Source organism: Octopus bimaculoides, chromosome 7 (genome assembly GCF_001194135.2).
Source record: "Octopus bimaculoides isolate UCB-OBI-ISO-001 chromosome 7, ASM119413v2, whole genome shotgun sequence".
NCBI lineage: Eukaryota > Metazoa > Mollusca > Cephalopoda > Octopoda > Octopodidae > Octopus > Octopus bimaculoides.
Genome location: NC_068987.1, coordinates 41,864,052 through 41,878,625, shown reverse-complemented (window position 1 = coordinate 41,878,625; position 14,574 = coordinate 41,864,052). Strand labels below are relative to the sequence as shown.

At 41.5% G+C, this 14,574-nt stretch overlaps 1 protein-coding gene across 1 annotated transcript; it reads left to right on the top strand.

Annotated features, from left to right (window-relative positions):
- Nucleotides 1-12,536: 12,536 nt before the first annotated feature.
- On the top strand, nt 12,537-13,292 carry LOC106878010 (uncharacterized). The gene has a single exon (XM_014927092.1). It carries the CDS (start codon nt 12,537-12,539, stop codon nt 13,290-13,292), a length of 756 nt encoding a protein of 251 aa, XP_014782578.1.
- Nucleotides 13,293-14,574: the final 1,282 nt, after the last annotated feature.

Below are 14,574 nucleotides of genomic sequence, written 5' to 3'. Positions count from 1 at the left end.
CCAACGTCGCCTTCCTGGCACTTGTGCCAGTGGCATGTGAAAAGACATTTGAGCGAGTTCGTTGCCAGTATCGCTGGACTTGCTCCTGTGCAGGTGGCACGTAAAATACACCATTTCGAGCATGGCCATTGCTAGTACCTCCAGACTGGCCTTCATGCCGGTGGCACGAAAAAGCACTATACTCTCAGAGTGGTTGGCGTTAGGAAGGGCATCCAGCTGTAGAAACTCTACCAAATCAGATTGGAGCCTGGTGTGGCCATCTGGTTCACCAGTCCTCAGTCAAATCGTCCAACCCATGCTAGCATGGAAAGTGGAAGATAAACGATGATGATGATGGTGATGATGTTGTGCAGCCTCAACAGCTCCTCAGTAAATATGCCTTTTCTTATGCACACATGTCTACACACACGTGCACGCGCACGCACACACACACACAGGGCATAAACATGCACAGACACAGGTTTGTTCCTTGGAGATCAACATATATATTGCGGCTGATCAAATCTTCCATCATTTGTATAAATAATCATACAAAGGATGACTGTAAAGTTCATAGGCTGACCAAGTTACTCTCATGGAATGGGACTAAATAAGGTTTATTATTTAACATAGTCCCACTTGCAGTTGACACACTTATTTCATTGATATTGCAATGCTTGGATACCATTGGTGAAGAACCTTTCACCCTGGTCAAAAATTCATCAACAGCAGATATGACATCATCACTGTGATACTGGTTCCCAACTAAGTGCTTTTTCATGTTGGGGAACAGATGATAGTCAGATGGGGCCAAATCAGGAGAATAGGGAAATCAAGCGTTTGTGTGCTGGAGTAATGTCCTGATGAAAAAAGTGTCCTTTCATCAGTTTTTCTGGGTTTTTGGTCTTGATAGCCTTTCATAACTGCCTCAGCAAGTTGACATAGTACTCACCATTGATGGCATGGCTCTTCTGAAGATAATCAATAAACACAATGCCTTTTGCATCCCAAAAGATCGAGACATCACCTTCCCTGTGGATGAAATGACCTTGGCCTTCTATGGAGCAGGTAAAGAGGGGTATTTCCACTGCATAGGTTGTCTCTTTGTCTCTGGCTCAAAGTGATGAACCTAATATTCATCCCACGTTATGAAATGTTCAAGGAAATTAGCAGGATCTACTCCAAATAGTGTCAGATTTTCCTGTGATGTGATCAACCTGGTACACTTTTGATCAGGTGTGAGAAGACATAGCACCAACCAAACAGAAACCATTGTCATACCAAGTTCATTGAGCAGAATATTCTAAACTCTCTCACAGGATATACTAATAGCATTGGCTATTTGATTTACAGTTAATTGTCTGTCATCCATCACCATGTAGTGAATACGATCAATGTTTCCCTTGGTTGTGGTAGTTTCAGGACAATCAGATCTTGAGTCTTCTTCAAGACTTCTCCCTTCCCCTCCTAAATTCAGCTGTTGAATTTTTTCACTGTTGATAGAGGTGAGCATCATCCCCTTATATAGCAACCATGTCAACATAGATGTCCTTGGTGGCTAAACCATTTTTCTGCAAAAGTGCCAAATTTAGTTGATTCTCAAGAGCTCACTGCTAGTTACTTTTGAAGTGATTTCTGAATAGTCAGTTTACCTAGAAAGAAGCAATGCAGTTATTAATAAGACAAGTTGAAATTAATGCATGCAAGATTTTGCAGCTCTAGCATCACACCTTCAAAATCAACCTATGAACTTTTTAGCCCACCCTTGTAATTTATGCAAATAATAAATGGTTAATACATCATTTCTTATTTGCATAGAAATGCATGAGATCTCAAAAAGGTCATTGGTCTATTTCTTTTGTAGTGTGCATGAATGCAATCATGGTTAAACTCCAGTTTTGAAAGTGCATCAAGTTTTTCTTATTTTGGAATTAAAAAAAACAAGCAAATGTCATTTGCTATGAGCAGATTTTAAACCAGATTTTAGAAGCAGAAGGGTAAAAACCTGAGGATATTATCTGGGAATTTAACTAAAGTAATAAAACAAGGCATGTAAAAGATAACTTATTTTGGTGATCCTTCAGGATTGGTAAATAACACCATTCACCCACACAACCTACCTCATGACATAGATAAAGAGGCTAGGCTGAAGCAGAGCATGAATAACATCACCTCCTCAAACAAACAATTTGGAGACCAATAGCAAAGGATTGCCCTTATTTTCATCGAAAATTTTTGTGTATTCTTCTGTCAGCATTTATGCTTTCCTCTCACATATGTGCATGCACACAAGCACACACACACATGCATGCACACACACACATACACACACACGCGTGCACACACATGCGTGCACACACACACATACACATGCGTGCACACACACACACACACACACACACACACACACACACACAGAGGTTCATCGAGGATCCACATAGTATAAATACACATAATTTTAGTATGAATTATTTGCTATTTCTATATAAACACAATACGAAAATAATTTGTAGTATGCCATCAAAATTGAAATGGATATGGAAAGCTGACATTAAAAATTCATCAGAAATCTTAATTTGCCTTGCGCACAAGCAAAATTATAGCTCAACACCAATTGAAATTATGATCAACATTTTTAATTTGCAATTCATGATGAGTGAATTTAAAAACCTTATATCTTAGATAAAATAAAACAAATAAATAAAATCCATCAAGATTTATCTTTTATTTTCTACTAGTTTCAGTAATTAGACTGCAGCCATGTTGGGGTACCACCTTGAACAATTTTAGTCAAGCAAATCAATCCCAGTACTTATTTTCTTGAAGCCTGGCACTTATTCTATTGGTCCGTTTTGTCAAACTGCTAAGTTACAGGGATGTGAACACACCATCTGTGGTGGTTAAGCAATGGTAGGGAACAAACACAGGCACAAAGACATATGCCCACATATATATATATTTTAATATACAATGGGCTTCTTTCAGTTTCTGTCTACTAAATACACTCATCAGGCTTTAGTCAGCCCAAGGCTTTAGTAGAAGGCACTTGCCCAAGATGCCATGCAGTGAAACTGAACCCAGAATTATGTAGTTGGGAAGCCACACAGCCATACCTGTATGTATTTGAGAATTTTACTAAAGCTGAAATTAATTTTTTCTGAAATCATGCAAGATAAATAAAACTCCTCAAAATTTGAGGATTTTAGTGGGTGATTACATCTTTCATCTCTCATATATCCAATGACAGAGTTGTAAAATGAAAGCAAAGAGTTTTTTCTTTCTTGTAGCAATAATTTGCCCATACTTTTTCAATTGTCACAAGTCTACCTTATTCCATAAACTGAATAGATTGTAACTGAAAAAAAGAAAAATCAAATTTTTAATGGGTGGTGGGATAATGGATCTTTTCTGTTGCTGTCAGTTTTTAAAATTTAAAATTTTGACACAATTGTTTTCAAATTTGGTGCAATAATATAATTTTGTATGCAATTTTGGAAATGAAATTCATTTTTGCAATAAGTTAATAAATAAAAAGTTAATAGCATTTAAAGTTTACAAATTTTGGGTAATTTTAGCCAGTCAAAAGCCACAGACATATTGGTGACCGTTTCCATAGTAACAAACCCTAGTATAGTCTGCTTAAAATTCCAAGTGCTTATTTTCTGAACATTTGTATTATCTCATTTTTGTTGTTTTCACTGGTGCTTTTTTTGAGAAATGAATAGATATTTTCAGTTGCTGTCCTGTCACAACCTCATTTTTCATAATTTTGAACTGTATATTTTCCTGAACCTTTTCAACCTAAATAGAAGTATGACCACAGCTGACTCATTTAATGGGGAAATTGGAAACTGAGAATGATGTGTTTCTTACTTGCAAGAGAAACGTGGCATCCTTAAAAGAAAATTATGTACAAAAAGACACTATGTGAGCAAGAAGATCCTTCATGGGAAAATTTAATGGTGGTGCTCCTGTAGGTGATAGGGCCACCATCAATGGGTAACCCTATCCCATACAAATCAATTCTCTTCAATAAAAACGAACATGCTGGATAAATTGAATAACAGCATAACAAATATTTATTATGAGGTGCTCAGCCTACATCTCGGGTAATGGAATTGCCAGGTCACCCTTTATGGTTGGTGTGAAGACGGTGTCGATGCTGGTTGATTAAATCATTCTTCAGTCTCAGTTGAGTAGACTCAAAGGTAGAGTTACGGAGTGGCTCTTAGGGACCTCGTGTCTCCTCGAATGTGCAGCACTAAGAGGTTGAGAAAAGGCGGGAACGCTTTAATATAGGATGACCACGCATGTGCATGAGGGACTTCCTGCATACCTTCTGGAAGACATGTCCCTGTGCATGCGTGGACGAACTTCCCAAAATGGTGACTGGTATTAGGCGTCACTACTCTCTTGAAGAGGATGCAATGAGTGTGTGTCTATCAGAAAAACACATGGTTGGAAGGTGGCACCTTCTTAGGACAGTATTGCATTTTTCCCTCACTTATTGTACTAGGAATTGACTTCAGTCTGGTTTTATGTTGAAGAACTGGGGACGAGTCTAAATATATACATATATATATATATATATATTAAAAGATTAAAAGCTCAGATAGGTCCCTAATCTTCTCTGAAAAGACGAAAAATTTATATAGGTTAGACATCCTAGAATACGATAGACTACTAGAAAATAAAATCACACAAAAGTATAGGTGCCCCCCCTGCCCCTGCACACATAGCAACATCAATAGTGAAGCCAAAAAATTAGCTTATGAACTAGAGATAGCAGATAGAGTAGAGATCCTAGCTAAAAGAAACGCTTTCATCACCATAAAAGATCATAAACTGAACTTTGCTTCTAACCATAAATGCCACCTGATCAATCTAGCCAAATCTGAAATTGCTCTGGTGAGCAAACACATATTGAGAGATATCAACAATGTCATAAAGTGAGCCACCAACCTTTCCTTGTTGCACAGCACCAGCAAAGTGACCGTATGGTTTTACACCAAGGAAAGAGGCAGAGCAAGGATCATCCAATTTGATATAGTCAATTTTTACCCATCTATATCAAAAGGGCTACTGACCAAAACGCTTTCTTTTGCTAGGGGCTTCACTAGCATTAGCAAAAGAGATGTAGATATTATTATGCATGCCAAAAAGACAGTGCTGTTCAACAGAGGTTCAGCATGAGTCAAGCAATCTGACTCCACGGGCTCCTTAGATGTAGCGATAGGGGCCTACAACAGCGCTGACGTATGTGACCTCATAGGGTTGTATATCCTAGATACCCTTAGGTAAAAGTTCCCCTCTGTTCTCTTTGGCCCCTACAAAGATGACCCCTTGGCCATCTCTAGGGGAGCAAGCAGCCATACACTAGACAGGCTAGGAAAGACTTAATCAGCACGTTTGCCTCTGTGGGATTGAAGATCATCATAGAGACCAACCTCACCTTAGCAGACTTCTTGGATGTTACACTCGATTTGGGCTCTGGTGCTCAAAGGCCCTACCACAAACCAAATGCGAGGCTAACATACATCAACACAGCCTCCTGTCACCCACCCATAATGTTCAACAACCTGGTAAAGGGTATTAGTAAGAAGATTTCGAGCCTTTCCTCTAACCAAGAGGCCTTCAACACAGCAGCCCCATACTATAATGAAACCCTAGCTGCCAGTGGTTTTAGGGACCACATCTCCTATATGCTGGAACCCAACAGCCACAGAAAGAAGCGCCGCAGGAATACAATTTGGTTTGCCCCCATCTTCTCCCTTAACATAATAACGCCCATAGGTAGACTATTCCTTAAATTAATAGACAAGCACTTCACTAGCTCCCATAGGAACAGGCCCATTTTCAACAGGCATGACATTAGGGTTTCATTTAGTTGTGCCCCCAATATTAAGAGCATCCTAGTTAGCACCCCTAAACCACAAGAAGAGGCAGGTTGTTCATGCAGGAACCGCAACAATTGCTTGGTAGGAGGCTGCTACGAAACCAAAGGGGCTGTCTATCAAGCTGAAGTACTAGCGAACCCTGCCAATACCATCAGCAGGAGCAATAGCAGCCAAAGGCACGAGAACAGGGCCAACAACACCATCATCACAGTGGACAGCATTAGTGACATCAGCAATAGCAGCAACAATGACAGCAAGGACAACACTAACATCAACAGCAGCAACATTGCCATCAGTGCCAGCCTTACCAGTAGCAGACCTAACAACCCTATAGTAGCAGCAGAAACATCGCCAGCTATAACAACAACAACAGCAATGGCAGCAGCCTAAGCAGAAGCACCGGCATAAACACAGCTAATGACACCTCTAACAGCAGTGGCGGCTCTCCCACCATTGGTGAAGACGGCAATGATAATAGTAATAACAACAACAATAACTACAATATCAACAATATTAACAACAACAGTGACTTCTCTATAACTGGCAGTGATGATAGCATTACCAATGTAAACCCCACCACAATCATGAACACCAGCAGCCCTGGCTCCAACAACAGCAATATCGATGACAGCAGCAGCAACAACATCAGCAGCACCAACAACAACACTAGCAGCCTTGGTTCCAACAACAGCAATATCGATGACAGCAGCAGCAACAACAACATTATCGACAACAACAACAATGGCAACAATAACCACAACAACAGGTGCAGCACCAGCAGCACACACAGGGGCGATAACATTACTGACAACACTGCCACCACCTCCAGCAGTACCACCTCCACTGGCACCAACACCAGTACCCCCAGCTCCAGTATCAACAGCAACAACAACTGCAGCAATAGTAACAGGTGCAGTAATGACAACCCATACCCATGGAAATACATTGGATGTACTGAGAATTCTTTCAAGCAACGCATTTCCAACCATAAACCCTCCTTCAGGGTCCCAGAAAGGAGATACATAACATCGCTAGCTAGTTACGTCTGGCAACTAAGAGATGATGAAATCTCACACTCAATCTCATGGAAAATCCTCGAAAACCCAGGACGAAGTACTGCAAGTTATGCATAGCTGAATGTGTGAAAATTCTAAAAGCCAGAGAGCATTCTTAACTCCAGAATGGAGATTTTTGGGCCATGTTTGCATTTGGGGAAATTCCTGTTGGCATTTTGGGATCTGCAGGATAATGGTGCAGCCAGAAGCTGATAGCCAATGGGAAATAATCCCCTTGTTTACCTTTGTAGCTTTTTGGAGACAGCAAGATGGTGGTACAGCCGGAAAATCCTGGTTGGAGGTATGACCTTCCGAGTTCTTTTACAGGCTGCAATAAGTGTGTGACTCAGGGGAATATGTTGAATAACATCATAATTAACTGATCCTCCTGTATCTTCTTTTATCCAAAGCCAGGGACCTTTCAGCACTCCCCTCATATATATAGGTTTATTTAGGTAGAGGGGAAGCAGATAAGAAAAAATTTGCCAATGTTCTGTGCCATGAGGACCAAAGACTTGAGGTATTTCGTGTTGCAAGACAGTGTGTGAGAGAGAATCATGTTGTCATAGAAGAGAAATGTGTCCACATGGATGATGGTTCACTTGCATTAAATGAGGCTGCAAAGAGAGAGGTATGGAGATGGAACTATGAAGGGTTGCTAAATGAAGAGAATGAATGGGAGAAAGAGAGTCTGCCGAATGTCAACCCAAGTTGACAGTACCATGGTAGATAAAGCAATTAAGAGTATGAAGACAGGGAAAGCCCCCGGCCCATCCGGAATCACTGCAGAGATGATCAAAATATCTGGCAGTGTCAGCTATAGCCTAGTCACCCATATTGTTAACCAGGTGATACACAAAGAAGTCATACCCAATGACTGGTGTAGCAGCACCATAGTCAACTGCTACAAAGGTAAAGGTGACACATTAAATACAAATAATTACAGAGGTATCAAGTTGTTGGATCAGGTAATGAAAGTCATGGAGAGGGTCATAGCCCAACTAATGAGGGAGAGAGTCAGTTTAGATGAGATGCAGTTTCGGTTCATGCCAGGGAAAAGCACCACTGATGCTATATTTCTGGTAAGACAGCTGCAGGAGAAATACCTAGCCAAAGATAAACCTTTGTACCTGGCTTTCACTGACATGGCGAAAGCCTTTGACAGGGTCCCCCATTCCCTTATCTGCTGGTCAATGAGGAAACTAGGGATAGATGAATGGATAGTGAGAGCTGTGCGAGCCTTGTACAGGGATGCTGTCGGTAAGGTGAGGGTTGGCAACAAGTACAGTGAAGAATTCCGGATAGAGGTAGGGGTCCATCAAGGTTCACTCCTCAGCCCCCTCTTATTTATCATAGTCCTTCAGGCAATAACACAGGAATTCAAAACAGGATGCCCCTGGGAGCTCCTCTATGCTGATGACCTTGTGCTAATTGGTAGACAAAACACAAGCCCCTTCAGGTAGATGGCCCTGCTCAATCTGTAGAAAAGGTGTTGGTAGGAACTCTATAAGATGTACCCAGTGTAAGCTATGGACACATAAGTGGTGCAGCAATATCAAAGGAAGACTAAGTAGGAAGATAGTTTTTGTATGTGGCAGATGCTCAGGAGCAATAAACACTGAAAATGCGAGAACAACTTTTGCCACATTCCAGGGAGTAAAAACTAGAAGTAGTTGATAGCTTGTTACTTAGTCAGTAGCAGCAGAGGGTGCACTGAAAGTGTAGCTGCTAGAATAAGGATAGCCTGGGCAAAGTTCAGAGAGCTCTTACCTCTGTTGGTGTCAAGGGACCTGTCAAAGGCAGACTATATGACGCATGTGTATGAACAGCCATGCTTCATGACAGTGAAACATGGGCTGTGACTGCTGAGGACATGCGTAAGCTTGCAAGAAATGAAGCCAGTATGCTTCAATGGATGTGTAATGTCAGTGAGCAAACACGACAGAGTGTAAGTACCTTGAGAGAAAAGTTGGACCAAAGAAGCATCAGTTGTGGTGTGCAAGAGTGACAATTGGCAAGAATGGATGAGGATAGTTGTGTGAAAAAGAGCCACACCCTAGCGATTGAGGGAACCTGTGGAAGACCTGGGATGAGGTCGTGAAGCACAACCTCTGAACATTAGGCTTGTAGGGAAGTGGTTATACACCATTAGATGTACTCTGCTTCTGTACATTAAATTTCTTGAAGAAACAACGGAACGCAGATTCTGAACTGTCAACACAACAATATTTATTACAATAGAATTCGGCAGCACTTCGCCCTTTGGTTACTGAGACGCCGTCAATGATGTTGCGTGGTTATTTCTCTAGCTCCAGAGTTGGAATGTTGGAAAGAGGCTGCTACGACGTCCAGGCCCTTCGCCGGCCAGCGAGAAAGAGGATGAAAATCCGCACGAAGCTTGGATATCGATGACTACGCATGCGCATGAGACTCTTCCTGTATTCCTACCGGAACTAGTCCCTGCGCATGCGTGGATAGAAACTCCAAAAATGTCGTCTGCTATAAAGGCGTCACTACAGGCCTTACTGAGGCAATGACTAGTGACTGATACCTTTGGAAATATGCAGTGTGTGAGAAGACCCGGCAAACCAAGTGAGACCATAATCCGTGGCCTCTGCCAGGGGTGTAGCCAGCCCACTTATGCATAGCTTTACTTCATTGGATACTAAACTCTGCTTGCAAAAACCTGTTGAGGCAAGTGAAATCGAAATCGAACCAAATTCGATGACTGGCACTCATGCCAACCTTTCATTCATTGGACACTAAACTCTGCTTGCAAAGACCTGTTGGAGCAAGTGAAATCGAAATCGTAATTGAACCAAATTTGATGACTGGCACCTCTGCCATTCGAGCGTGATCATTGCCAGAGCAACTGTCTGGTTTCCATGCCAGTGGCACCATTTGAGCGTGATCGTTACCAGCATTGCCTTACTGGCACTTGTGCTGGTGGCATGTGAAAAAACATTTGAGCGATGTTGTTGCCAGTGCCGCTGACTGGCTCCTGTGCAGGTGGCATATAAAAAACAACATTTTGAGTGTGGCCGTTGCCAGTACCGCCTGACTGGCCCTTGTTCTGGTGACACATAAAAGCACCCACTACACTCTCAGAGTGGTTGGCGTTAGGAAGGAAGGGCATCCAGTTGTAGAAACTCTGCCAGATCAGATTGGAGCCTGATGCAGCCATCTGGTTCACCTGTCCTCAGTCAAATTGTCCAACCCATGCTAGCATGGAAAGTGGACATTAAACGATGATGATGATGATGATATATATATATATATATATATATATATAAAACCAGTTAGTTGTTCATAAGTCCGAAAATAAAGCATATGCAAAACAGAGTTTTTGAGCAGTAATATGTGATGCAGTTGTTTGTTAGTTATGGTCAGTTAGAAAATTAGCATTGGTTTTATGTTTATTATTGCTCTTAGCAATATAGGCAACTAATCAGACCTGCTGGCTGATGGCACATAACCTTTTTAATTCTATAAAATTTATGGACATGGAATTATATGATCTTGGTTATTTAAAAGAGGTTATGTGCCTCCAGCCATCAGGTCTGATGAGTTGCCTATATTGCTAAGAGCAATAATAGATGTGAAACCAATGGTAACTTTCTGACTAACCATAGCCAACAACTACATAATATATATATATATAACAAAGTTATTAGTGAAGGATTATCAATCCGGGCAAAACACTTAAGCGCTTTGTTAGTAAACTAGGCTAACAATATTGTTTAGATTAGTAAAGAACTTCACATATTCTTGTGGCAGGGGTTATAGTTCATGACCATTCATTCCATACTGTAAATCCATGGTGGTGTTCCAGTTATACTGTTTTGTACACAGAGTGGTATACAAGACAAAGCAAATAATGGTCATTACATATTTCTTTATTGTAGTAAATTTGACTCCAGAATAATTCAATAATTTAATGTACATATTCCTACTATTAATAATTAAAACTATCTTTCAATTCAAAGGTGGGGATATTAATAGAATTTCTGAAAAACTCTCAAGATGCTTACATGCATATAAATGCACTTTCACACAATGCAGTGAGAATGAATTTGAGTAAATATTAATGTAAATCCACCTTAAGGTATGGATGAATTAAATTTAGCTTTAACCTCCCCATTCTTATAAACATCAAACACTTTCATATCTATTTGTATAAGTGAGTGTACATGCCTCATACAAACTACACAAGGGCATTTATACACCTATATCCGTTAATGGTTAGATTTAATACGTTTTTCACTGTATTGCATGTTGGTTTCTTTTTTGAAGCTGTTATTTTATTATTGATCTATACAAATGAAGCTATATCCTTTGATTTGCTGCTTTTCTTCACAAGACTGAAGAAGATACATTGCAGAACTGTTATTTTAATGAGTTGTATCTGTTTATCACCCGAAGAGACACATCTGCACCATTGGATGCTCCTGAACCAATTGTTAAGTATTCCACCCTTGAGGTATTGATGCTAGATGTGTCGAAACAGTTGTAGTGATTTGTAAAAACTTCCATATCTTTTGTAGTGACACCTGGTTCCAGTCGCCATTTTGGGATTTTCATCCATGCATGCGCAGGAATTAGAGCCTTCTGGAAGGCTTGCTGGAAGCCACTTATGTTCATCCACAGTCATCAGCAGCCGCTAGGCTTGGCTGCCATTCTTTCTCTTCGCCTCTGCTGTCGATCGAGCTGCATGCTACTCGACCAGCTCCGTGTAGCTGGAATACTGAAGGCATCACACGACGTTGGCTAACCTCTGAAGAATGCCTTCACAATTGTGATTAAACCGACTCTGCTGCTTCCACACCAAGGTGACCTGGCTACTGATCGTCCCAAGATGTAACGCTTGTACAGACGAAAAATATTGTTATTTGTTTGGATATTCTTGTTCCGCTATTCACTTCCTACAATTGGTGACCTCGATGAAGGACATTAACAGCCAAGATTCTAACTAGCGCCTGTTTTCACAATGGTGAAAGGGAAAACGGAGCTTTTCCACTAACACCAAATTCACACGTCAGTCTATGCTCATGTTATTTCGTCATTCCGACATCAAGCCGCAACAATTTGGGCAGAAAAACACAGACCAACGCCGATATCATGTGCTCATAATCAGGGTTGTGGAGCAATCTTTCTTCAACCACGTGCTTCTACAGCTTTTTTTCAACTACTATTTTTAGTAGTGACATTAACCTTCTGACTTTCGTCTTCTAGCAAAATTAATTTTTTTCAGATTCTCAAGAGAAAAAAAAAACAGCAGGACAGCCTTACAAACAAACACACAGTACACACACGCACACTAATTTTCTGGTGCTTTTTCTTGTTTTTCATTTTTTTTCAGCGCGACAAAGGTTGGTGAATTTTTTTTCCCTGCATACAGTACACAACAAACCAAAAAAAATTGTTTTCTTCAGATTTTTTTTACCCTTTTTGTGCACACACTGCTCCACGAAAATATTTCTGTCGGTTCACTGGTCGGTTTCTTTATTTCTCGTGTTTCATCTCTGAGATCTTTCTGCTTTTTTCTCATCGCTTTGTTTCCACTCACTTTCTTCCTTCCCTGTTACAGGTGTCTTGAACAAACATCATGTCTCTCCCAACGTTACCTCTTTTTACAGGAGATGCAACTCTGTGGTTTGCACAGATTGAGGCCTATTTTTCGGCTCATGGCATTTCTCCCACACAGCAATTGCAGCTTTTGTATTGTGGCATGGCCGCTCCACTCGCCACCTCTGCTAGGGATCTAGTTACAGATCCTAGCCCAGACGCCACTTATGCGTCTGTTAAAGCGGAGATTCAGTGTTGCAACACCAGGTCTGTGGAGAGCCACTTCAGCGAACTAATGGCAGACGAAGAATTGGGGGACAGAACCCTGTCACAGTTTTTGCGCCGTCTGAGTGAATCAAGTGGTGATCCCACTGATGCGCCTCTTCTGCAGCAAATTTTCTTTTCCAGATTGCCTTCTGACATACAGATGATCTTGGCCATGGCTCTCGAGTACAACACCGTTGATCAGATCGCCACTATGGTGGACAAAATTTTAGAATTTTCCAGACAGCCATCATCACATGGTGCTTGCGTTTGTTCTAAGGCCCCTTTGGCAGCCTCATTTAATTCCTCTTCCTTGTCACATGATGCCATTTCTGACAAGCTGGATGTGCTCACACAATGGATGGACTCGTTGTGCCAGGATAATACATGTTTTTCGCGTTCGTGTAGTCGCAGTCGTTCTGCCCCTCGTGCCTCTCGGTCACACTCCAGGCTGTGTTGGTACCACTCCAACTTTGCAGATAAAGTGCACAAGTGCATCCAGCCTTGTAGTTTAAAACCCTCTGGAAACTAGTTTTGGAGGAGTTAGCACGTCAACTTCCTCCTCTTCCCTCTCTACTTATCGTGCACTCTTTGTGAAAGATCTGGTGTCGAAGAAATTCTTCATGGTTGACACTGGTTCTTGTAGCATTAGGCCTCTTCGTCTCACTACAGACAAGCCTAAGCGTTCTTCCATTGTTTTGCATGCTATCGACTCGTCTCCCATAGCTACTTTTGGTCAGGTTTCTTTATGCCTGGATATTAATCATCATCGAGATTTTCAATGGGTTTTTGTCATTGCTGACATACTACATCCTATTGTGGGTGCTGATTTTTTGAATCACTTTAAATTATTGGTAGATGTCAGGCAACGGAGGCTAGTTGACGGTTCTACGTCACTCTCTACGCCAACTAGAGGTTCTACCAATGCAGTTCTTAGCCCGACATTTTTTGTTGCCACCTCTGGAGATGCTTTTCGTTCTCTTTTGACTTCTTTTCTGGAGCTGGTAGACATCACTTTTCAGCCGGCAAAGCCCGCGCACTCGACCCTCCATTTTATTACCACTACTAGGCCGCCTGTTTTTTCGCGCCCACGGCGTCTTGCACCTGACCGTCTCAAAACGGCTAGGGCCGAGTTTGAGCACATGCTCCAACTTGGCCTGATATGCCCCTCCACCAGCCTGTGGGCATCTCCCCTTCATTTGGCGCGTAAAGAGGATTCTGATTTTCGCCCGGTGGGGGATTATAGGCGTCTCAATGCAGTAACAGTACCTGACCAATATCCTATAAGGAATCTTCAGGATTTTTCGGTGAATCTTCATGGCTGTACCATCTTTTCAAAAGTTGACCTCATTTGCGCCTATCATCAGATACCGGTCAACCCAGCCAATGTTCCGAAAACTGCCATTACCACGCCTTTTGGTTGTTTTGAGTTTCTATATATGAATTTTGGTTTGCGGAACGCTACAAGTATGTTCTAGCATTTCATAGATGAACTTGTCTGCGGTCTTGATTTTGTGTTTGCTTACATTGATGATATACTCATTGCAAGCGACACACATGAGAATCATCTCCGGCACTTGTCTCAGCTTTTTCAGCATCTTTGCACCTATGGTGTGTGCATTAATCCCGACAAGTGTGTTTTCGGGTAATTTTCTATTGACTTTCTGGGCCATCATATTAACTCGAGTGGCATCAAACCTCTCTCATCCAAAGTTGATGCAATTCAACGCATTGCACCTCCTTCTTCTTTGCATCAGTTGAGGCATTATCTTGGCATGGTAAATTTCTATTGACGCTTTATACCTGGTTGTGTG

Excerpts from the sequence above, each read along its gene's own strand:
- LOC106878010 (XM_014927092.1), top strand. The coding sequence starts at position 12,537 with ATGTCTCTCCCAACGTTACCTCTTTTTACAGGAGATGCAACTCTGTGG.